Consider the following 24,432-nt stretch of genomic DNA (forward strand, 5'->3'; position numbering starts at 1 on the left):
TCAGGGAATACCACAACCAAAGATCCTGAATGCTGTAACTGAGACCTGGTACAGCCAAATAAATAAATATATACATAAAAATAGAGGATGCTTTCAGTGGCTATTCTTATATGCTGTTGGCATAAGCTCCTTTGAAAATAGTTTGCAGTATTTATTGGGAGACTTAAAAGTATACTTAGACCTTGACATAAAATCTTTATTTAAAAATTCTGCCAGCTAAAGTAAATTTAAACAGCAAAAGAAGTATTTGTTGAAGTATTTCTGTCCGTGTTTTTAATTTTCTCTGATATATTAGAAAAAAGTATTAGAAAAATGGTTATTTATGCTAAATATGTGAGAGTATATATATTTAATGATGCTATGTTATGAAGAATCTTTAATAATTTTGGAAAATAATTTTATAAGAATATCTATGTAAAGACATGGAATATGAGTTAGTCCTTGAAGAAAAGATGGGCTGATGGTTGTAATTTAGGCGTTTCATTGTGTGGAGAGGCAACATGAGCAAATACCTTTCTGTGAAAATAAATTTATTATCTGGAAAGTAATGATTAACCTGGCTGAATAGTAGAAGTTCATTTTGAAGAAATAGGAGAAAATGTTACTTACCTGTTAACATGTTAGCTGGTTGCCAGGTATGGAGGGTACAAAGATGACTCAAAGATGACAATAATGGAAATTTAGGAGAAGGGCATATATGAGACAGTTTCATGAAAACTCTGATAAAGCGTAAATGGCACCCCACTCCAGTACTCTTGCCTGGAAAATCCCATGGATGGAGGAGCCGGGTAGGCTGCAGTCCATGGGGTCACCGAAGAGTCGGACACAACTGAGCGACTTCACTTTCACTTTTCACTTTGATGCATTGGAGAAGGAAATGGCAACCCACTCCAGTGTTCTTGCCTGGAGAATCCCAGAGACGGCGGAGCCTGGTGGGCTGCCGTTTGTGGGATCGCACAGAGTTGGACGTGACTGAAGCGGCAGCAGCAGCAGCAGCAGCAGCAATGACTGGGTAAAAGAAAATCAAGGATAATGAAAACTTTGAATTTGTATGATGCCAGTAACAGACATGGGAAAGGAGACTTTACGAGGCAAGGTGGTCAGTTTAGTTTCCACAGTTGGTTTAGGGCACACACGCAGGAGTGCTTGCTTTCTTTTTTTTAAAGTTAATTAATTTATTTATGGCTGCAGTGGGTCTTCGTTGCTCCCCAGGCTTTCTCTAGTTGCGGCAGGTGGGGGCTTCTCTTTGTTGCAGTGCTTGGCTTTCTTATGGCAGTGCCTTCTCTTGCTGCGGATCACAGGCTCTAGGCATGGGGCTAGGTAGTTGCAGCGCATGGGCTTATTTGCTTCATGGCATGTGGGATCTTCCCAGACCAGGGACTGAACCTATGTCCCTTGCATTGGCAGGCAGAATATTATCCACTGCGCTGTCAGGGAAGTCCAGGAGTGCTTGCTTTCATGTGCTTTAATACTTGGAGTTTACTTTTTCTGTAAAACTGAATGTTGTTTATGTACCTCTGACTACTGATACCAGTTTTTAACTAACTGTGAAATCTGCCTAAAATTACTTTCTAAGGAGTTGTAAAAATAATTCAAGTAGTAAAAATGTTTTAAGTATAAGGTCTATGGCATTTAGATTTAAAATTTTTTCATGTCCTGGTAATAATTATTGGTTCGATTGTATCTATCTGCCTTGTTTAATGGCTTTGCTTCATACTGGAACATATTGGGCATGGGGCCCTAACTTTACAGTAACAGAAATGTCATTCTGAATGGTATTATAGAGGAATTTCTTTCTTTGGCAGATGGGAGACTCTTTGGTCAGAGAAACCTACAAAGGTGAATGCTTCCCAAGCTCGCCAGTTTAAACCTTGTATTAAGCAGATAAATTTTCCTACAAATCTTATACGCCTGGAAATAAATAGTTCTCTTCTGGATTACTACACTGAATTAGATGCAGTTGTATTACATGGTATGAAGGACAAGCCCATGCTTTCTCTCAAGACTTCACTTATTGACATGAATGATCTAGAAGATGATGACTATGAAGAAAAGGATGATTGTGAAATCGACAATCTGAACAAAAAGTTTAGCAGTACTGCTCTCAGGGAAGGGCCAAGCAATGGATATTTTGATAGACTACCCTATGAGGTAAGCCAAAGATATTCAGTAGCAATATTGGACATACTATCATTTTAAAAATATTTAGACATTAATGTTTATTTTGCTGAATGTCAGAAAAATTGGAGCATTAGTGAAGTATACATAATCTGATGTATTGTGTGTTTTGACTTTGGAAAAACTAGACAAAATTGTATTCAGTAACTTCACCCCTTTTGTTTTGGATTGACTCTAGTGATTCTGGACAAATTCTTAGATATATGTTGTTTTATCACTGATTAATAATGACCAAAATACACAAAGCAGTAATAAATTACACTCTACTTTAATTCACAGTTACACAGTGTAAGCATGGGCAATATGTATTTAACATGATACCAGTTATTTTAAAGATGATTTGTTGTGAAAATAGTATTAATATGGTTGTGAGAGGAATCCTCATTCTGTTTAATAGTGCACAGTTTCTCCAAGTGTAACTTACTCTTCTCTACTAACTCTATTCTGTGTTCTTCTAACCAGATATAATTTTTGGCCTAGGCAGGTTCAGGGAGGCTTTACCTAAAGTCTTGTTTTCGGTGTGTTTCCACAGGGTTGTTTCTAGGGTATAATTAGCACTCCTGGCTCCCAGACATCCGATGCCATTAGCACATCTCCTGGAATGGGGGTGGGGCCAGGCATTTCTGGCCCCTGCTGAGAAGAGCTGTGCGTGGTTTAAAATATTAATAATATAATCAGATCTTTTAAAGAAAATTTTCTAAACTCAAACTACCATGGAGAGGGCTGTCATGTAGATGAAACTGACCAGGAAATCTCTGAGGATATTCATACTCTGAGGGTATAAATAAAGGGTCAAGAACAGAATTCTAGAATTACTAACATCCAAGAGTCAAATACAGGTGGCCAAGTCAGAAAAGGCACTTGGGACAAAGATGAGAGTGTCTTAAAAGCTGCGATAGGGAGCTAAAGAGGTATAGAGAATGTAAAATGGGTGTGGTCAGCCACACTGCTGCAGAGCTCACTGACAGTGGCCCCTGCTTTTGGTCATTGGGAGAGCTTTGGTAATCCTTTACCATTATCAGTTCAGTGGAACTATGACCATAGGTGAGAAATGGGAAAAACTTTACCACATCTGGTTAAGCCATCAAGGAGAGGGGAAGAAGCAGAGACAAAAATATTTGGTGTCTGAGCATAAGCAGAAAAAAAACTTCTGTTAATATACTCTAATTATGGGCTATAATGTGGATAAGACTGTTCACCAGTAATGAATAATACTTGGCCTCCTGACTAACACTCCAGTCCTTCATGTCATATTCAGAGAAGGGCATATCAAAATGAGGGAGAGTATGACATTTTTATAGATATTATTTGCTCTAATTTACCATTTAAAAGGAGAAAAGATGGGTGGCAGAAGATGCAACAGAGTAGGAAGGTTGCTGTTGTAACACAGGTTGGGAGAGATTTCAGCATGTTTTTATGCTGTAGGGAAGGAGACTGTAGAGAGTTAAAGCTTCTGGTACATGCAGGGGGTTTAGTCAATACAACAAAGTCATGTGGAAGAACTGGGAGATAGAATCAGTCGTCTTGAAGGACATTAAATAGCCATGATGAAAGCAGTGCAATGTATAGAGGGCTAATGCTCCAAAACACCAAGTGATTTCACAGTGAGTAAAAGGAGAAACTGTTTTTTAAAGTTACCCAAATTATAGGTACTTCAAGTCATTTTAAGGGGGAAAAAAACCTCCACATTTAAATAAATAAGCCAAGTGATATCATCTTTTCATTGTTGAAAATAATTGTATTATGAGTGGAATGAATTTTGAGGGCAGATCAACTTTTCTGAGAGTCCTTTTCTACATTGCATGGTGTCAAATGGTACTTTAGACTAGGATGTTTTTGTTGTTTAGTCGCTAAGTCATGTCTGACTCTTTTGTGACTCCATGGACTGTAGCCCGCCAGGCTCCTCTGTACGTGGGATTTCCTAGACAAGAATACTGGAGTGGGTTGCCATTTCCTTCTCTAGGAGATCTTCCTGACCCAAGGATTGAACCCATGTCTCCTGCATTGGCAGATGGATTCTTTACCACTGAGTCACCTAGAAAGTCTTAGGCTAGGATGCTGCTGCTACTAAGTCGCTTCAGTCGTGTCCAACTCTGTGTGACCCCATAGATGGCAGCCCACCAGACTCCTCCATCCCTGGGATTCTCAGGCAAGAATTGGAGTGGGTTGCCATTTCCTTCTCCAGTGCATGAAAGTGGAAAGTGAAAGTGAAGTCACTCAGTCGTGTCCAACCCTTAGCGACCTCATGGACTGCAGCCTATCAGGCTTCTCCGTCCATGGGATTTTCCAGGCAAGAGTACTGGAGTGGTGTGCCATTGCCTTCTCTGTAGGCTAGGATACCCGGATATAAAAACATGGTTGACAGACACTAGCTACCGGATGAGTAATGATTAACAGGTATTGTGGGCCTAAAGCCTGTTATTTTTCACTTAATCAAAATCCAAAAGTGCTTTTTCACATGCCAATGTCATGGTCTCAGTAATTTCATTATTCTTTTTTAATTTTGATATTTGCTTAAAATATAACATTAGGGGGCTTCCATGGTGTCTCAGATGGTAAAGAATCTACTTGCAATGTGGGAGTCCCAGGTTTAACCCCTGGGTTGGTAAGATCCCTTAGAGAAGGGAATGGCAACTCACTCCAGTATTGTTGCCTGGAGAATATTAAGGATCAGGAAATGTTTTCACACAGTACACATCTTTTAATATTGGTGACTTTTGTTTGGAATGATGCCAGCAATTGCTGGGAGTTATTTAAATTACAAATCATCTGGAAAAAAATAAATTATTTATCCTCTGGTAAAGGGATATATTTAAGTTTTAATGCTTCTTTGTACTAACCGCTTTAAAATTTTACTGAAATGACTTTTAATATTGTAGTTAAAACAGCAAATATTTAAGGTCCTACTGTTGCCAAGCCTGGATGGATCATAGGTTCCTTCAAACATTTAAGAAGTGATCACATTCTGTGTTATTTAAACTCTTTCTTAGAATAAAGAAAAAGGAAAGTTTTTAACTTCTTAATGAAGCTGATATAACACTATAGCACATAAAAATGAACTTACAGACTGATTTTACTTCTGCATCAAAATATAGTGAATAGAATTACTTAAAAATAAAAAAAAATCATTCAGGGTGTATTCCTGGAATTAAGGGTATTTAGGTATTAGATAATATATATGATAATGTACAGTACTATAATATGGTAACATAGTCAAAGGAGAAAAATTCTACGGTCATCTCAGTAGGTGTGCAAAATTGGTTGACAAATGGCAGCTGGATAGAAATCCAAATTTTTATCAATGTCAGTTTAAAAGTAAATATCTTATTAAGCTAGCCATGAATTGTCTGCTACCGAGTATTAGTAACCGAGAGCTAACATCATATTTAATTATCAAACACTAGAAATGTTCAGTATGGTTGTCACTAGCCGCATGTACTATTGAGTACGTTATGTCTAATCTGAAGTGAAATAAGCTGAAAATATACGCATAAGATTTCAAAGACTTAATATGACAAAAAAAGATTTAGTTTCTCTAATAATTTTTATGTTGAACACATGTTGAAATAATCATTTTAATACCTCTCATCAAATAAAATACATTAAAATTAGTATCACCTATTTTTGAATTTATCTTATTTTTTAATTTCATTGAGGAATAATGACAAATATAATTGTTTGTATTTAAAGTGTACAACATGGCTTGATATACACTGTGTAGTGATTACCAAGATCAAGATAACAGACACATATATCACCTCCCGTTTTTAACTCTTTTGTGTGAGTGTTTGTGGTGAGAATGCTTAAGATCTACTCTAAGCAACTTTCAAGTATACAGTACTATATTATTAACTAGAGTCTTTTGACTTCTAACAACTTGTAGTTACTAAAAAAATTTTAAATTACATATGTGCCTCACATTTTTGGCTCACATACAAATTAGAGCCAGGAACAAGACAACAATTTTACTTAACATTGTTCCAGATATACTATCCAGTGCTGGAAGATGGGAGAAAGAAATGAGGCGTGATTTTTGAAAAGAAGGCTGTAAAATTATTGTCATTTGCAGACAATATGATTATGTATTAGAACACTGAGGAGAATAGACCAAAAACTATTCGGAACAATAAGTAAGTTGGCAGGTTACAAAATTAATAGATAAAAAAAAAATCAATAGATTTAAGAACTCTAGGATCAAAAAAGATAGTTAAATGATACATTATGCCATGCTCTTGAGTAGGAAGACACAACAAAGAGATCAGTTTTCTTTAATAAAATCTATGTGTTCAATGAAGTTCCAGGTAAAATGCAAACATAATTTGTTTACTTTTTAATATAAAAGTTCACCTAAAGACTATGAAAATACTCAGGAAAATTTTGGAAAAGAAGAGTGATGGAGGGAGCCCTAGTCCCACTAGAGAATAAAACATATTACGAAGCCGTAGTACCGATATTTGTGGGTCAACAATGAAGGTAGATTTTCATTTGCAACCAAATAATCCAGCACATTCCCACACATAAACTTTTTTTCAATATATTTATTTTAATTGGAGGCTAATTGCAGTACTGTGGTGGTGTTTGCCATACATATGAGATGAATCAGCCACAGGTGTACATGTGTCCCTTCATCCCGAACCCCCCTCCCCCTCCCTCCCCATCCCACCCCTCTGGTTGTCCCAGTGCGCTGGCTTTGAGTGTGCAGTTTCATGCTGTGAACTTGGACTGGTCATCTGCTTCACATATGGTAATATACATGCTTCAGTGCTATTCCAGCAAATCATCCCACCTCTCCCTCTCCCACAGAATCCAAAAGTCTGTTCTTTACATCTGTGTCTCTTTTGCTGTCTTGCATATAGGGTCATCGTTACCATCTTTCTAAATTCCGTATGTATGCGTTAATATACTGTGTTGGTGTTTTTCTTTCTGACTTACTTCACTCTGTATAATAGGCTCCAGTTTCATCCACCTCATTAGAACCGACTCAAATGTGTTCTTTTTTATAGCTGAGTAATTTCCCATTGTGTATATGTACCACAACTTTCTTATCCATTCGTCTGCTGATAGACATCTTGGTTGCTTCTCTGTCCTGGCTATTATAAACAGCGCCGCAGTGAACATTGGGGAACACGTGTCTCTTTCAGTTCTGGTTTTCTCAGTGTATATGCCCAGCAGTGGGATTGCTGGGTCATATGGCAGTTCTATTTCCAGTTTTTTAAGGACTCCCCACGCTGTTCTCCATAGTGACTGTACTAGTTTGCATTCCCACCAATAGAGTAAGAGGGTTCCCTTTTCTCCACACCCTCTCCAGCATTTATTGTTTGTAGACTTTTTGATGGCAGCCATTCTGACTGGCGTGAGATGGTACTCATTGTGGTTTTGATTTGCATTTCTCTGATAATGAGTGATGTTGAGCATCTTTTCATGCCACATGTAAACTTTTAAAAAGACAGAACAGAACTTATTTGACCCAGTGGGCTATTGCTATGGGAGAAATAAATGGAATAGAATAGAGACCAACAAGAAAGAAAGAAACATTGGAAACTCCCTTGGCAAGAGTTACATTTCTGTAGTTAAAAGCAAAACAAACAAAACTCTAACATGACAGTGCCCTGCTATTTTTGTGCTGTTTTTGTTTTTGTTTTTGTTTTTCCTTTTCCTGCCTTTCAGGATGGCAACATTAAAAGTATTGATACTAGTCTGGATAGGTTATGAGTGAATGGGTACTTTTATACACTGTATAAATTGATGCAACCATTCTGAAGGGTAATTTTGTGTTTGTATCAAAACTTTTAAATGCATGAAATTTATCCCATGATATATTTGCAAAATTTACCAAGATATGCATACATACACACAATGATATTGCAGTGTTATTTACAGTAGGGAACAAACCAGGAAATACATTAATGAGAAATTAGTTGAATTAGTGGGTCACATCTACAAAGTGGCATGGGGTGGATTTGTGTGTGCAAATGTAGAAATATCTACATCATTCAATGAGAAAAGCAAGGGGAAGAACAGTGTTTAAAGTATCATTCTTTTGGTGCAAATCCAGGAGTAGAATTTCATACATATTTATCTGGAAAAGAGCAGAAAAACTGTTAGCAGTGTTTACCAAGGGGTTGAGGGATTATTAGATTTGAGGGTAGAGAGGGAAAATCTTATCATTTTCTACCTGCTTTCAGTGTTTGGGTTTTCTAATATTTTACCTGAATTTTCTCTTGTTATTTGTTTAATATTTTGCATATCGACAGTTTGCATGTCATCTGGATGGTGAGAGTTTAGACTAATTTTTAATTTCCCTGTATTTCCCTGTTTTTCTAACACAAACACCCACACCCCTTAGTGTTATTTTCAAAAGTCAAGTTCACATGTTAAAAATAAATAATAAAAACACCTCAAGCCTTCTTATACTTAATATGTGTATAATCAATGTGCATTTTTATATGTACTTTTTAAGCTTATTTTAAATATATTGTTGTCACTCTTTGTTATACTTTGGCCTCAAACAGAGTTATTCTGACCTGAAAATAATACCGGGCTTATATAGTTAAATAAATTGATGAAGAACATTTAGGTTAAAGGGCATAATCACAAATCAAAAAGTATAGCTAGATAAATGCACTGCGTTGTGAAAAAGTCATCCTTCTCTCTCATCTAGAGGTTTCTTTTTTTACCATTCAGCAAATATTCGATTTTTTTTCTTTGTGTTTCTTGGTTCAGGATAGGCTCCTTAGCTATGATTCTTTGAAAATTAGTTTAGAAGCCCTCAACTGTTCACCATTAAGAAAAAACAAATCTTGAACTACTAACAGTTCAAAGAAACTATTAGAATTAGAGATAAATATCTTTTTGTTTCCTCCTCCTTAATACTCTTTTGGTATCTGTTAGCTACCCCATCATCATTGCCAGTGGCTTTAAGCAGGCTCCGGATTCCTGGAATTCTGCAGTTTCCCTTCCTGCCTCCAGGAGTACCCCCTGCAGTGATCCTTCTAAAACACAAATCTGACTCTGTCACTCTGCAGCTCAAATCCCTTAGAGACTCCTCATTGCTTTTTGCGTAAATCCAGTCTCCTCTGTGAGGCTCTCGTCTTTCCTCTCCCCAGTTTTGCCTCCCACTCTTTGGAGTTGAGCCTTCGTGGTCCAAGTCTCCTTTCACTGTGGTTAAGCCTGTGTCTTGTCAGGCTCTAGTGGCAGCCTGTGCTCCTAGCAAAGTTATTAAAACAGTCATTGTCCTTATCAACATCCCACTGAACTCTGAAAACCCTGAAAGGGGGAGCTCTTCTCTCACCAGTGATAGATGTGTAATCGATGTTCAGTAAAGGTTAAGTCTGTGACAAATTGTATTATTCAATAGATTACCAATACATACTTTTTGCACTGTTAAAAAAAAAAAAGAGTAACTAACATGAATTGAGTGTACACTGAACACTCTTGAAATGTAATATATATAGCCTTATGTATGTATGGGTACTACTGATGTGGATAATTCTGTTGAATATTGATTTATTTAGTATGTGAAAACACTGTTACAAAATGTATGATACTGTTGTTCTTTATTAGATCATATCATATGCTTCATAAAGTGATACCGTTTTTTCAGTCTGGGTGAACTTGGTTTCTCTGTTTTATGTAGCTCATTCAACTGATTCTGAATCATCTTACGCTACCAGACCTGTGTAGATTAGCACAGACTTGCAAACTACTGAACCAACATTGCTGTGATCCTCTGCAGTACATCCACCTCAATCTGCAACCATACTGGGCGAAACTAAATGACACCTCTCTAGAATTTCTGCAGGCTCGCTGCACTCTTGTGCAGTGGCTTAATTTATCTTGGACCGGCAATAGGGGATTCATCTCTGTTGCGGGATTTAGCAGGTTAGTGCCAAACCTCGTTGAGGTTATTTCACCAGCAGACTGTACTTGCTATATAGTAGTTAACATAATAAAAGTTTAAAATTATATACCAGGTACTTTATAGAAATCAAGAGAAATACATTTGTGTATCTTGTTCAGAATGCTTCTGGTTACAAAAGTGGATGAGTTCATTTCGCCATCCTCTTACATCTCAGCTTCATAAGATGGAGGGGAAATTATGTCCTTTACCTCAAATTTTTCAAAATCCCAAGTAACTTTCAACAGAGGTCCTTTTTTTTTCTTTCTCATATTTTCAGCACAGATGATTAACACATTTTAAGAACTATTTCCAAATCAAAATCTACCTCTCTAATGTGATTTGTCAGAAATGGAAAACAATTTATTATAGAACATTTTTAATTAAATCTTAATTACATGTGCAATACATCACCCAAATTTAGAAGCTCATTTAAACTAATTATGTTGAAAATGCAATTGCATGTTAAATAGGCGACCACACTTGCAGACCTGCCCAGGTGTTTCTGCTCCTTTCTATTTAAGCATTTAGTTTCCTTACTATTAAATGTCACCTGTTAAACATTTGAAAGCCTGCACGCGTGCATATTCATTTAGCAACGCCATAGTCATTTTTTCTTGTGATACAAACAGGTGTTTTTCTCTTAACCTTGATGATGGTTATTCTCATTGTAAGTTACAGTATAATCCATTTCATTAAGTTAAATAATGAAGAAATAGACACTTTGGGGAAATTACCTGTTATTTTTGATTAACGAATAATCGCCTATCATGTTTTTAGAAGTTAGAATGAACTACAGCTTTCCCTACACACATCCCCAGTGGATGCATTCCTACACAGTGGGTTATGAATTAGAAATTTGTATTTTGAGCTTGGTTTCCCCTTGACTTAGAGTATAAAATTAAAGATGCAGTTCCAGAAATAAATATTTGATACCCTTAGATTCAGATGAAATCATGTTTGAAATAGCACCAATGTGTTCAAAATGCTAATATTAATAGTTTGTGCATCAAAATAAAAAAACACAGGCAATAATGGCTTACAGCACATGTTGAAACAATGGACGCACTGGGTTTCTTTCTTCTCTGCCAGAAACAGAACTAGAGGAAGGGGTTCTTAGATAAAGTGTTCTGGGATTTGAGGGTCAGAATCTAAAGATTCTGTAACATGCTATGTATACAAAATTCTTTTTATTATGTAAATTTGCTTAAGAGGGGATATATATATATATATATATAAAATAGTAGGTATTATATATATGTAAGAAAATGAGTTGTTTCTTTTTGGCAGTGTAATTTTGGTGAATTTTGATAGAATCCACATTTTGAAAATTGCTGAATTTTTGACAGCTCTCCATTGGAACACAGCTTAGTCCTTTCTGCTTCCCTTTCTCCAAACACACCCTTCATTGGCAAATTGTCCTCACTGCTAATGGGACCAAGAAGAACTGAGGCTAATGATGACTGTGGGTATTCAGAGAGTACACTATGGATCATAAACCAAGACTAACCGAGAGCAGATAGAACCATTGGTATCAGTAAGCATTATTTTACATTGTAAGGACTTTGGGGTATTTTAATTCCCCTCATAGCTCTTTCTTCAATGTTTCCCACTATTTGGGACTTATTATATGTTTGTATTCACTGTTGGTGTGTAAAAAGCATTATGGTGAGTATTGTGGACCACGTGAAGAGGTAGATGATATAGTTCCTACTACAAAAATGATACAGATATAAAGATAAACATTTAAACATATCATTCCTATATTTTTATAAATAAAATAGCAGGGAGGCAGCTAATGAGTAAAGACATTAAAGAAAACATTGGTAATGAATGACCAAGTCCAACTTCCTAGGCAAAATGTGGTATATACCCATAGTATAATGAGTAAAATATAAAGATAATATTAAATCAGTTTTTAGAAACTCTCTTTTTGTAGCTTCTTCTGGTGCATGAGCAGAAACATAAGTTGTTAGAAGAAAACTTCACAATGCTATTTTAAGAATTTTAGACTTGCAATGGATAAGGTTAAAGCTCCAATCTACTTTCTCACCAGCAATTTCTCTTCCATTTTCAATTTGCCCCTTTAGTTGCTGTGGAGCTGTTTGAATAATCACAAAAGTACATACATAAATTTAAGTTTTCTGTATTTCACAGGAGTATTTCAGCCTATAAAACCATGTATCTTGATAGCATTCCTTTGAGCATAGTCATTGTTCCCATTAAGAAAAGAAAAAGTTGAAATAACAGAGAGAGTGTCTTTTTGGGGATGGGAGATACTGGAGCTTTGCCTACTGATTACTGTTGGCCCCCTTGACTTGACTGCTGAATTGATAGTCATTATGGCTTGTAGGCAGCATTCCCAGAATAAACAATAAATATTCATGGCTTGATTATTAATGAATAATCTATGAGTAAGTGTGGTCTATTTATGCTCATTACTGTGAAGAAGGCTTATTTATAATACTTTAAAGGGAAAAAAAGTACATTTTTGAACTAGAAACTGATGATGATGAGTTGCCTTTTGAGCAAGTCTTTGGGAAAAGTTTGATATAGGTAATTTTTGTTGCCTAAAAACCTTATCCTCACAAACTGAAACTGTTTCACTGCACTTTAAAGAAGTTAGGAATTTATTTTATTCAAAATAGCGGGAAGTGGAATACTGAGAACTTAAAACTTTTAATCAGTTATTAAAATCCTATTCTATCTACAGATTTGTGATTGGTAACTTCAAGTCCTGCTCATGTATATCATTATTCATTAAGATCACATCTATTATAATCACACTTTCCTCTTAGAATACACTCCCTAAAGTCTTGGATATTCCTTTGCCACCCTGTTTGTCTGTGCTCTGAGGCTTAATTATACCATTTTGATATTCAAAAAGCCTTAGATTCCATTTTTTTCTGCTATAGTCTTTCTTCAGATAGTTGCTCAAACTAATCAGCTTGAGCTCCACCTCAGTTATGTAGAGGTTTCTACCCCTAGCCCATCTACTTGTTCCCTTCAGAAAACACTGTTGGATGCTTAGGTTTAAGGACTTGATGTTTTGACACAAAACTACAGTTTTATGCAATAGAGAGCTTTTTGCACCTTCATATATTTCTTTCGGAGAAGGCAATGGCACCCCACTCCAGTACTCTTGCCTGGAAAATCCCATGGATGGAGGAGCCTGGTAGGCTGCAGTCCATGGGGTCGCTAAGAGTCACACGTGACTGAGCGACTTCACTTTCACTTTTCACTTTCATGCATTGGAGAAGGAAATGGCCATCCACTCCAGTGTTCTTGCCTGGAGAATCTCAGGGACAGAGGAGCCTAGGAGGAGGCCGTCTATGGGATCGCAGAGTTGGACACGACTGCAGCGACTTAGTAGCAGCAGCAGCAGCATATTTGTCTATTCAGCTGCCTGCCAATGCTTTTACACTGTTGCGTCTTCTAGATGGTCAGCTCCTAGAGATTAAAGACAACTGACGACAGTTTCATGTCCTACCATTGCTGGATGGTGCCGTACACAGTTAAGCAAGAAGTTTTGTTTTTAATAACTTTATTTTGGATCTGATATAGTAAATAATGCTCCAGCTATTTGGAATTGACAATATCTTAAATGTACTGTTTTATAAAATTCAGTGAGGGCCAGCTACAAAACATGAGATTAGGATTCAGAGCCATGGATATTTATACCTAATTCTCCTCTTTACCTTGAAACTTCAGGCAGGTTGTAAGGATTGGTGCCTTTTATTTTGTGATGAATAAACTCAGAGTAAATCATTCATTCACATAATTTTAATTATTTTAGGGTACAAATTACCATTTAGTAAATTACTTCTTATGTACCTGTATTTCTCTGGACAAATTAATTCACCTTATAAGGATAGGCAATTTATTTATCTCTCCAGAGACTCCTTTTCTCATAGCAGGAGACCTAGTTTGGGATTGTTTATCTGAACTTAGGTTTTCTCTTAATACCCTCAATATCAAGAAATACTTGATGAGAATTCATAAGATGGAATGAACAGGATTCAGGAAATAAACAAGCTATAGTTCTCTTTTCAGGTGACCAGTATTACAATTGAGATGAATAAACAGATGACTAAGATCTGTAATTATGTGTTAAAACTTTATGAGGAACATTAAGGAAGGAAATGAGTTGTATTCAGCTAATAATTGATTCTGCTATGTCTGCCTTTTTGTAGTGGAAATATGAAAAAGCCGGTGGTGTAGATCTCATAAGTTTAGGAAGAGTTAACTATGGGGATATTGACTAAATAACCTACTCAGTAAAAATATGGAATATAGAAAAAGGGAGAGAGTCATAAAGGTAGTATAAGCATGACCATTGTCATTATTGTGCTTCCAAATTCTATCATTCATTACATCAATTTGGGAAGTTTTCTAGTCTATTAACAGCTTTCTAATGATTGGCTTGCTATGTTTTGAAGGGAAAAGTTCATTAATAAGAGAAAAGAGAAAAGGGGTATCAAAGCATTCCAAGTCTACTACTAAAAAGAACTGTAGAACAAAGTGCTTTGCCAAATAATGAAGACCTTCCGTAGATAAGATGCCTAAAGATTTTAATTTTAAGAGGTAATATACTCATTTACTCATTTATATTAACTCTTAAAATTAAAATCTCTAGGCATCTTATATCTGCAAATAATTTTAGAAGTATCAAATCAGAATAGGATACTCTACATCTCTGGTGCCCTACATTCATTTCTAGATTGCTAGCTTATAAATGATGATGAACTAGCCATAACTACAATGTATGTTCAAAATAATGTAAAAAGGTTCATTTTGTTATATTTCCTAGTTTGACCCTCTTAAAGGAAAAAACTGAGTCCATAGAACCTAGTCTGCTCCAAAGCAGAGGAAATTTAAATTCCTCAAATGCATTTTCATAACTGGAAGAGTTATTCAGCAAATTCATCAAGTGTTTTTGTGCACCTGACATCATGCTAAGTACTAAGTATACCAAGGATAGACTCAATATAAACAAATCAGTAAATAAGGAAATTATGGTTAACAGAAAAATGAATTTTGGTTGAGAAATAGAGAAGCTGAGTTCATTCAGTTCAGTATGTAGAAGATACGTTGTTAATTGAGTACCCATTGCTTCCCTTTGAAATAGATCCCCAGTCTGAATATTGAGCACCACAATCGGTGCCACCACCTCCATCCAGTGCACCATCCCCTCGTCCCTGAATATGGTTATGGTGTCCTGATGATCTCCCAGTTTTCACCCCTGTTCCCCTTCAGTTTATTCTCCACACAGAAACCAGAGCGATCCTGTTAAAACGCAAGCAAGTGGTGCCACACCTCTGCTCAAAAACCCTCTGATGTCTGAGAAGCCCATCTCCCTCAAAATAAAAGCCAGAGTCTTTGGAGGATACACACTCTATGACCTGCCCCTTACCACTCTGATCTGCTCCCATCTGCCTCTCACTTTGTGCCTGCTTGCAGTCCCCAGCTCGAGGTGTTGTCTGAGGTGTCCTGCTTCTGAGCTGCCATCCTTGCTGCTGCCTGCTTGCCACTTCTCTAGGGAACTCCTTTGCTTTGCTCATCCTCTTGCTTCCTTTGGGTCTTGACTCACCTTCTTAGTGAGGCTTCCCTGTCTACTCTTCACACTTTCTGTTGTCCTTCTCTGCTTTTTTTTTCCTTCTTGGCACTCTTCACTCTCTAATATACTATTAATTTTACTCATTTATTTGTTCATGGTCTGCCTCTCCTACTGAAAAGTAAGTAAGCTCCATGAGAGCAGGGACTTTGCCCACAAAGTCCCAACTTCTCAGTGTCTAGAGTAACACAGGGTCATAGTAGGAGCTCAGTTAATATTTGTTGAGTGAATCCCTGAAGGTGCTTGATGTAAACTGTCAATTTAGCCAGTACAGTAGCAGAGAACAGTAGTGAAACACGTGGGAGGAAATCAAGGTGCGGGGATAGCTTGAAGAGTGCCCCAGAATTTGAAGGAAGGAGAGGGTGTGTGAAATGGTGTGAAATGCCCCAATAAATCAAGTAATACAAGGGCTGGAAAGAAAGGCCCTTTAACTTGGCATTTAAAAGGAAAGGATGAATTTAGGGAAAGCAGAACATAGACTGCAATGGATTAAGAATAACCGGATGTTCTTGGATGTTTGGGTGTAAATAAGCTGTGTGGGCTACTGACTTATTTGCAATATTTAAATAAGTATGTAGCAGTTACATTTTTATTGTTTGTGTGTTGGCTAAGATTTCACTTTTAATATTTGTGGTGTGCTCTGGCCTTTGCAGACTTCTTTCACATCATTGTAGAATGTTCAAAACCACAAGCAGTGTGGTGAGTGCTGTTACATGTTTCTAGTCTGCCTTCTACTGCTGAGGGAGTGCTGTGTGTGTGTGCGTGTGCGCGTGCGCATGTATGCGCGCCCTTAGTCACATCCGCCTCTGCAACCATATGAATAGAGGAATCCACCACAGTTCTCTGTCCATGGAGAATCCCTTGGACTGTGGAGCCTGGTGGGCTGCCGTCTGTGGGGTTGCACAGAGTTGGACACAACTGACACGACTTAGCAGCAGCAGCAGCAGCAGCAGCAGCTAGGTATTAATAATAGCAGTCAAGAAACATATCTCACTAGTACGGTTAAACCAACCCAGAAATTTTCTGAGTTGAGAGGAGGCTAGTCTGGTCTGTTTTGAGGTCATTTAGTTAGAGCTGTCTGTTTGTGTGCCATGTTCAAAGTAAATTATCCAGTACCAGATGGGTACTGTTTAGAAAGAAATATCTTCCAGAAGTTGAGAGTTTTGTTATATTTTGTTTGTTGGCTCTATCAGCTCAGGTGTGAATTACAGGTAAGTAGAAGAAAAGAGAAATTAAGAAAGCAGAAATTAAGAAAGAGAAATTAAGAAAGCACCCTCTTGCTTTCTTAATTTCCCACTTAGCAGTAGCTGACTTTCTATGTGATGTGAATCCATTTAATCTTCTCAGGTTGATTTATTGTAGCCTAACCATGCCTGTTTCGGCAGGCAGTAAATGAGAATTTAAGTGAAACAAGTTTTTTTTATTTTCCCTGATAGAAATCTGTTCTTCTGAAGGTGTCTGCTTAGAGTCGATATAATTCCAAAGTGCTTGCAAAAAATATGTTTTAGTTTTATGAAATTCACATGGAGCATTGTATTTACAGGTTTCTGAAGGTCTGTGGATCTGAATTAGTGCGCCTTGAATTATCCTGCAGCCACTTCCTTAATGAAACTTGCTTGGAGATTATTTCTGAGATGTGCCCAAATCTACAGGACTTAAATCTCTCCTCCTGTGATAAACTACCACCTCAGGCTTTCAGCCACATCGCCAAGTTGTGTGGCCTGAAACGACTTGTTCTCTATCGAACAAAAGTAGAGGTAAGATTTACACTTTTAGTAATATAATGACCAGCAGAATGATCAATTGCCTGTAATTGCTCATAATAATATGATTTATGATTTTTAAATAAATTAAGTTTATGACACCACCTGACTATCCTAAAACAATTAGAGCTGATTCAGTCATTTTATGATTAGTCTGTTGTATTTTTTTTGTTTGTTTCTTTGTTTTTCAATTTAGGAAAATGTTACCCTCTGTGCTCTTAAAATCTTTGTAATGCTGTTCATGTTTCTAGGTAAAGAAGCAAGCAATAAGCTGAGGTGAGCTGAAATGCTGGCGGGGAATTAGTTCGTGAAAGTGGTGGGAGGAAAATGTGGAGGAGGACATTTGCTTGGAGTGAGAGGAAGCAAAGTGGAATTCATCCAGGAGCTAACTTCAGAGTTAAAATTCCTAATACATAGTTTAGAAGTCTCATTAAAGAACAATGGAGTCATGTAATATTTATTGATCTCCTTGCTTTTTTTCCACTTAGCTCTAGGACATCTTACCAGATCATTATATATATTACCACTTGACTCTTTTCATAACTGTGTAGTTTATGTTTTACCATGATCAACTCAATTGTTCCCGAAATGGTCAACATTTCAGTTTTTCCAGCTGTTTTTCTTTTACAAACCATGTAGCGTTAGCATTATTTTGCAGTTTTCTGTGTTCTGGCTATTGTTGCTATAGGATAGAGTTCTGTAAGTAGTACTGCTGGTCAGAATATGTGCCTGGACCCTTATAATAAACATCCACTTATTGCTGTATATCTGTTTCCTCTACTCTAGTCATGTTGGCCTTCCTTCTGTCCCTTGAACATTCCAGTCCAGTCCCAGCTCATGGTTTTTGTCCTATGCCGGTCTGAAATATCCTTCCAGCTTGTTATATGGCTGCCCTCTTCTCAACTCAGTGACCTACTTAAATTTTTTTTTTCAGAGATGGTTTCTTAGACATTGATAAAAGGTAGCCTCCTCACCCCCTTCTGGTTGGCTCCTGTCATTTCATATCACCTAGTGTATTTTCTTTCTAACAGTTTTATCACTGTGAAATTATCATGTTGGTTTTCTTATGATCATCTGTCTCCTTATACTAGGACATATGTTTCCTGATGGTAGGAGCCTTATCTATATTTTTCATTGCCATGTTCCTGATATCTAGTATAGTACCTGGTAAAGATTGGCCATTCAGTAAATATTCAATAAATATTTAAAAGACAAATTACTTTTCAAAAATGACATACCAGTTGCTTCTCCACTCTAGTGAACCTTGCCTGCCTTGAATGTTGCCTTGGCCAAGTATTTTGAGAATCATTTACATGTAATGTACTTTGAGGGTGCCAAACACATAATAAACTCTCAATAAATATTATCTGCTAAAACAGTAGTTAGAGTAATAATAATTATTATGGCAATTCTGTATATGTTTTGCTGTGTGGTAGGGAAGGTCTCCTCTCTCTATTCTTTTTTAAACTTAAATCCTTGTGTATTATTACTCTTTCAGGTATATCTTTCAGCAAAGATTTTGTTGGGAGCGCCTTTATTATATTTCATTTTGTTCTTTAATAAGACTTCATATCTGTTCATAAATGTCTTGTTTTACATTCAAGAGCAGGTTATAGTTTTCTTCATTTAGATTTTATATCCTTCTGGTTAAATTTATCCCTTGTCTTTTATAGTCTCAGACACTATTTTGTTTCATTTTAATTGGTTATTTTTAATATAAAGAAAAATTGAGTTTTATATATTTATCTTGTATCTGCTCCCCTTACTGAATGCTTATAATTGTTCTAATAACTTATATCTTTTGAGTTTTCTAATGATAGAATTGTGTAATCTGGAAATTAATATACTTTTTCTTTCTGTTCCAATGTTTAAAGTATTGCTACGATAAGTAGAACTTCATAAATAATGTAGAATAATACATTCACAATAGGTATACCAATCTTATTTCTAATATAGAGGGAATTTTTTCTTTTTAAAATATTTATATGACAAATATGTGCCAGGTACTAGTGTAGGCACTGAGACTTCATTAGTGAACTAAATAGACAACGCCTCATGTAACTTACTAATTTTCTCTATTGTTTGATGTTCTTTCTGATAAATATCATATGAGTAAGACTATTTTATCAAAAATGTGTATTGTATTAAAAATTTTTAAAGCCTCCGTTACCACACTGATCTTTTTTCTTCTTTTATTTGTTAATATAATGACTTATGCTGCACAGTCCTTACATTCCTGGGATAATTCCTACATGTTTTAGCTTAATACATAGCTAGCCTATTTTCCTAATATTTTTGAGCCAAATTGCCTGGATTTGGATTCTACTTTGGATATCACTTACTGATTATATTACCTTGAGGAAGTTTCTTGATGCCTTGTTTCCTTCTATATAAGTGGATATAATGATAATATACCTTTCAAATGGTTGTTGTGCGAATTAACATGATTTAATATACATGAAGAGTTTACAGCAGTACCTGTTTCACAGTAAACTTTCTTTAAGAGTTAAGACTTATTTATCAATACTTTTTACATCTACTTTCTTAAATGAAATTGAGCTGTGTTTTTCCTTTTCACGCCATTTTATCATGTTTGGAGCTTGGACATCTTGGCAAAAAGTATTTGTGACATTGACATCTTTTGCTTGGATATTTGTTATTCAGTTGCTAAGTTGTGTCTGATTCTTTGCAACCCAAGGGACTGCAACATGCCAGGCTTCCCTGTCTTGCACTATCTTCTGGAGTTTGCTCAAACACATCCTTTGAGTCGGTGATGCCATCCAATTGTCTCATCCTCTGTTGCCCCCTTCTCCTGCCCTCAATCTTTCTCATTCCAATGAGTCAACTCTTCGCATCAGGTGGCCAAAGTATTGGAGCTTCACCTTCAGCATCAGTCCTTCATGAATATTCAGTGTTGATTTCCTTTAGGATTTACTGATTTGATCTCCTTGCTGTACAAGGGACTCTCAAGAGTCTTCTCCAATACCACAGTTCGAAGCATCAATTCTTCGGCACTCAGCCTTCTTAATGTAACTCTCACATCCATACATGACTACTGAGAAAACCATAGCTTTGACTTTGTTGGCAAAGTGGTGTCTCTGCTTTTTAATACACTTTCTAGGTTTGTTATAGCTTTTCTTCAGGCAGTAAGCATCTTTCAGTTTCATGGCTGCAGTTACCATCTGCAGTGATTTTGGAGTCCAAGAAAATAAAATCTGCCACTGTTCCACTTTTTCCCCATCTGTTAGCCATGAAGTAATGGGACTGGAATGCCACAGTTTTACTTTTATGAATGTCGAGTTTTAAGTCGGCTTTTTCACTCTCCTCTTTCACCCTCAAGAGGCTCTTTAGTTTCCCTTTGCTTTCTGCCATTCGAGTGGTGGAATAACTTTAATAAATGAGAATTATCTGTTAGGTAGAATTTATCTATAAAACTATCTGGGTGTATAGCTTTTTTATTGCTAGATCAGAGTAGATATCTTTAGCTTGACATAGTTTTTAAACTAATCCATGGAAACGTGAATATAGTATTCCTGACTTGGGACAGAGTTTTAGCCAGAGTTCAGCTGGTGACTTGGTGGAAAGAAGACTTTGATACTAGTTCTAGCCCCACCAGTAACAAGCTTAGTGACCTCTTAGTGATCTCTTTCACATCCTAGACTCTCAAGTTCCAGGGTTCTTTATCTGTAGAATGAGAAGACTTTTGTCCCTGAATGCCTGTTTAAAGATAGTGTTAGTCCATGTCTTCATTAGTCCGTGGTGAAGTGACTCATGATTTATGAGGGTGTAAAATTGTCAGCTAACTTTGCTTGAGTAGATTTTGCGTTCTGAAATTATGCCACACCTGTGTTTTACAGGTATATTTACTGTTTTATATTGCCTTGTGTGCTGTAAAGTTTGATACCCTCTGAGCAAGATAACACCCCATTTAGAAAATCTTCTGATTAAATTTAACTTTAAGAAGAAATGTAGTTTAGTTCATTATTAAGTAAACCTTCAGAAAGAAAAATAGGGTAAAAACGAAGAAATTATATAACTTGCTAGGCATCTTACATCTGGGTTGATTTGTAAAAATCTTTCCCATGATATGCTTTTGAAATGTTATAAATTCACATCATCTAAGTGTGAGGGAATCATTAAATAGTCTACAATTTTCTTCAATTTACCTCCAGAAGCTGATAGTATATGATTATATATATTTTTAAAAGTTTGATTTTATAGGGATTGAGAAGATTTCATAGCTCAAGACTGGAGACCTTATACATATGTATCCAAGTCTAAATAGCATCAACTGTGCTTCCCCCAGTCACTTAAATATAGATGTGAAATCATTGTATGATTTCATTAAGTAAAATTTGGTTTGTACCATATGTTACTACCTATTAAAGTTTGTTTTTATTAATCCAGCTGCTAAAAGACCATAAAATCATTTTTAAATTTATTCTAGATCATTTTTCTGACATTTAGTACATAGAAAAAATTATAAAATTGATTTTCATTGATCTGCATTGGACTTACAATAAAATAAAAAATAATCTCATTTTAGTGATACAAATGGCAAAATTCAAAATGGAGAGAAACCTACCAGGCGGTGTTGACTTTTAACCGCTTCCCAGCTCTGTATTCCGTGCTCTCTGCCTATACTTTGTTCACATCTGTTACCTTGTCATTCTCAGATCTGCATCAGACTCCCCTGTAGGCACTAAGTGACTCAGAGGAATAAAGGGGAAAGGCAGTGCAATCAGCTGGTCTCTTTTAAAACAAACCGAAGTGACTCACTGGTAATCGTATCAATCTGTAAGCACCTCCCTTGTTACCTGGGCAGAACAGCGTGGGCTTCCCTGGTAGCTCAGGTGGTTAAGAATCTGCCTGCAATTTGGGAGACTTGGGTTTGATCCCTGGGTCAGGAAGATCCCCTGGAGAAGGGAATGCAGCCCACTCCAGTTTTCTTATCTGGTGGGCTATAGTCATGGGGTCACAAAGAGCTGGACATGACTGAGCGAAAAACACTGTGTCAACCCTTTTTCCCTTCCGTAAGTGCACTGTTTCAGTCCTGCGCTGGTTGTTGGTGGATGAGAAAACTGAGTGAGAAGACAAGATGTAGGGGATTGGCTTCCCTCTAAATCTTCACATGATCGTTGGCAGGACATTCAGATGTTTTAAACCGTTCTGAAAAGGAAAAACAGCAATTGATTTCAGATGCCTCTAAGGAAATATATGAGGAGAAAAAGAAGATATGAATTTGAACTTCCTGGGAGAGGTTTTTTTTTTTTTTTTCTTTTAAGGAATACAGATTATCCAGTGCTAGCCACTTTTACCTTTTTTTTCCCCCTAAACTCTATGTAATTCTAAAATAAGCAAAAATTAGTATTACAAAATATTGATACCATGATAGCATATTATGTTCAGAAAGACCAATTTATGATATAGTAGACTTATATTTTATATATCTATATATAATCTACATTAGTAAGTGGAATACATTTATGCCATTTTTTAGGATTTAAGCAAGTGTGTGTGCATGGTGAATGTAGCTTTAGAGGATATTGGAACCTGGGGCTTTTGTCCCAAAGTTTGAGAAAACTCACTGGGTATATTTTGTTTGCTGTCCTAGACATTTTGCATATTATTTAATCCTTTAGTCCAGTGAGAGTAAGTGTTATTCTTACGTTCAGTTCAGTCGCTCAGTCCAGCTCTTTGCGACTCCATGGACTGCAGCACGCCAGGCTTCCCTGTCCATTACCAACTCCTGAAGCTTGCTCAAACTCATGTCCATAGAGTCGGTGATGCCATCCAACTATCTCATCCTCTGTTGTCCCCTTCTCCTCCCTCCTTCAATCTTTCCCAGCATCATGGTCTTTTCCAATGAGTCAGTTCTTTGCATCAGGTGGCCAAAGTGTTGGAGCTTCAGCTTTAGCATCAGTCTTTCCAATGAATATTCAGGACTGGTTTCCTTTAGGATTGCCTGGTTTGATCTCCTTGCAGTCCAAGGGACTCTCAAGAGACTTCTCTAACACCACAGTTCAAAAGCATCGATTCTTTGCTGCTCTGCTTTCTTTACGTTACATATGTTGAAATGCTGCTGCTGCTGTCACTTCAGTTGTGTCCGACTCTGTGTGACCCCATAGACAGCAGCCCACCAGGCTCCCCTGTCCCTGCAATTCTCCAGGCAAGAACACTGGAGTGGGTTGCCATTTCCTTCTCCAATGCATGAAAGTGAAAAGTGAAAGGGAACTCCCTCAGTCGTGTCCGACTTTTCGCAACCCCATGGACTGCAGCCTGCCAGGCTCCTCTGTCCATGGGATTTTCCAGGCAAGAGTACTGGAGTGATGTTGAAATGAAAGCCCCCCAAAAGTTAATGTTTCCCAGTGACACAGAGCAACAAATTAGAATTAAGATTTGATCCCAGATTTGGTGGCCTCAGTGTTACAGTGAAAATTGTAAGATACATAAGAACATAGGATAGTAGTTCTTTTAATAGCTTGGCTACCTCTATATAATGGAGAAGGAAATGGTAGCCCACTCCAGTATTCTTGCCTGGAGAATTTCATGGACAGAGGAACCTGGTGAGCTACAGTTCATGGAATCACAAAGAGTTGAAAATGACTCAGCAAATAAAATAGAGCTTTTTCTTTACCACTTAATCCTTTTCTAATCTTCAATTGGTAAGGAAATAAAACATTGTAACTAAGATATACAACATTTTGATCTGGTGTAAAATACAAACTATGAAGTTATATTCTGTAAATACTTTCCAGTCTAAATTGCTATAGGAAAATGGACTTTGATTTTTATTATGAGCAAACTTATTTTGAAGTCTTAGTCCTGAATTTGTAATACCAGTTATTCAAATCACATTTAGAAACATTTAAGTAATAGTTTGTATAATCAATGCATAATAAACTACCTCAAGCAAATGGTTTATATATATGGGCCAACTCTCAATATTGTATCATAGTGGGGAGCAGCACTGGGACATA

The 24,432-nt window shown here is 36.8% G+C and overlaps 1 protein-coding gene across 2 annotated transcripts in view; it reads left to right on the forward strand.

Moving 5' to 3' along the window:
• Positions 1-24,432, forward strand: part of FBXL4 (F-box and leucine rich repeat protein 4) — a 72,884-nt gene that overhangs the window by 30,388 nt on the left and 18,064 nt on the right. For both annotated transcript variants that reach the window (XM_018053135.1, XM_018053136.1), the window contains exons 4-6: positions 1,806-2,151; positions 9,815-10,059; positions 17,233-17,446. In XM_018053135.1, the coding sequence (XP_017908624.1) occupies positions 1,806-2,151; positions 9,815-10,059; positions 17,233-17,446 (805 nt within the window). The remainder of the gene's footprint in view (positions 1-1,805; positions 2,152-9,814; positions 10,060-17,232; positions 17,447-24,432) is intronic.

This window comes from Capra hircus, chromosome 9 (assembly GCF_001704415.2).
Source record: "Capra hircus breed San Clemente chromosome 9, ASM170441v1, whole genome shotgun sequence".
NCBI classification, from domain to species: Eukaryota; Metazoa; Chordata; class Mammalia; order Artiodactyla; family Bovidae; genus Capra; species Capra hircus.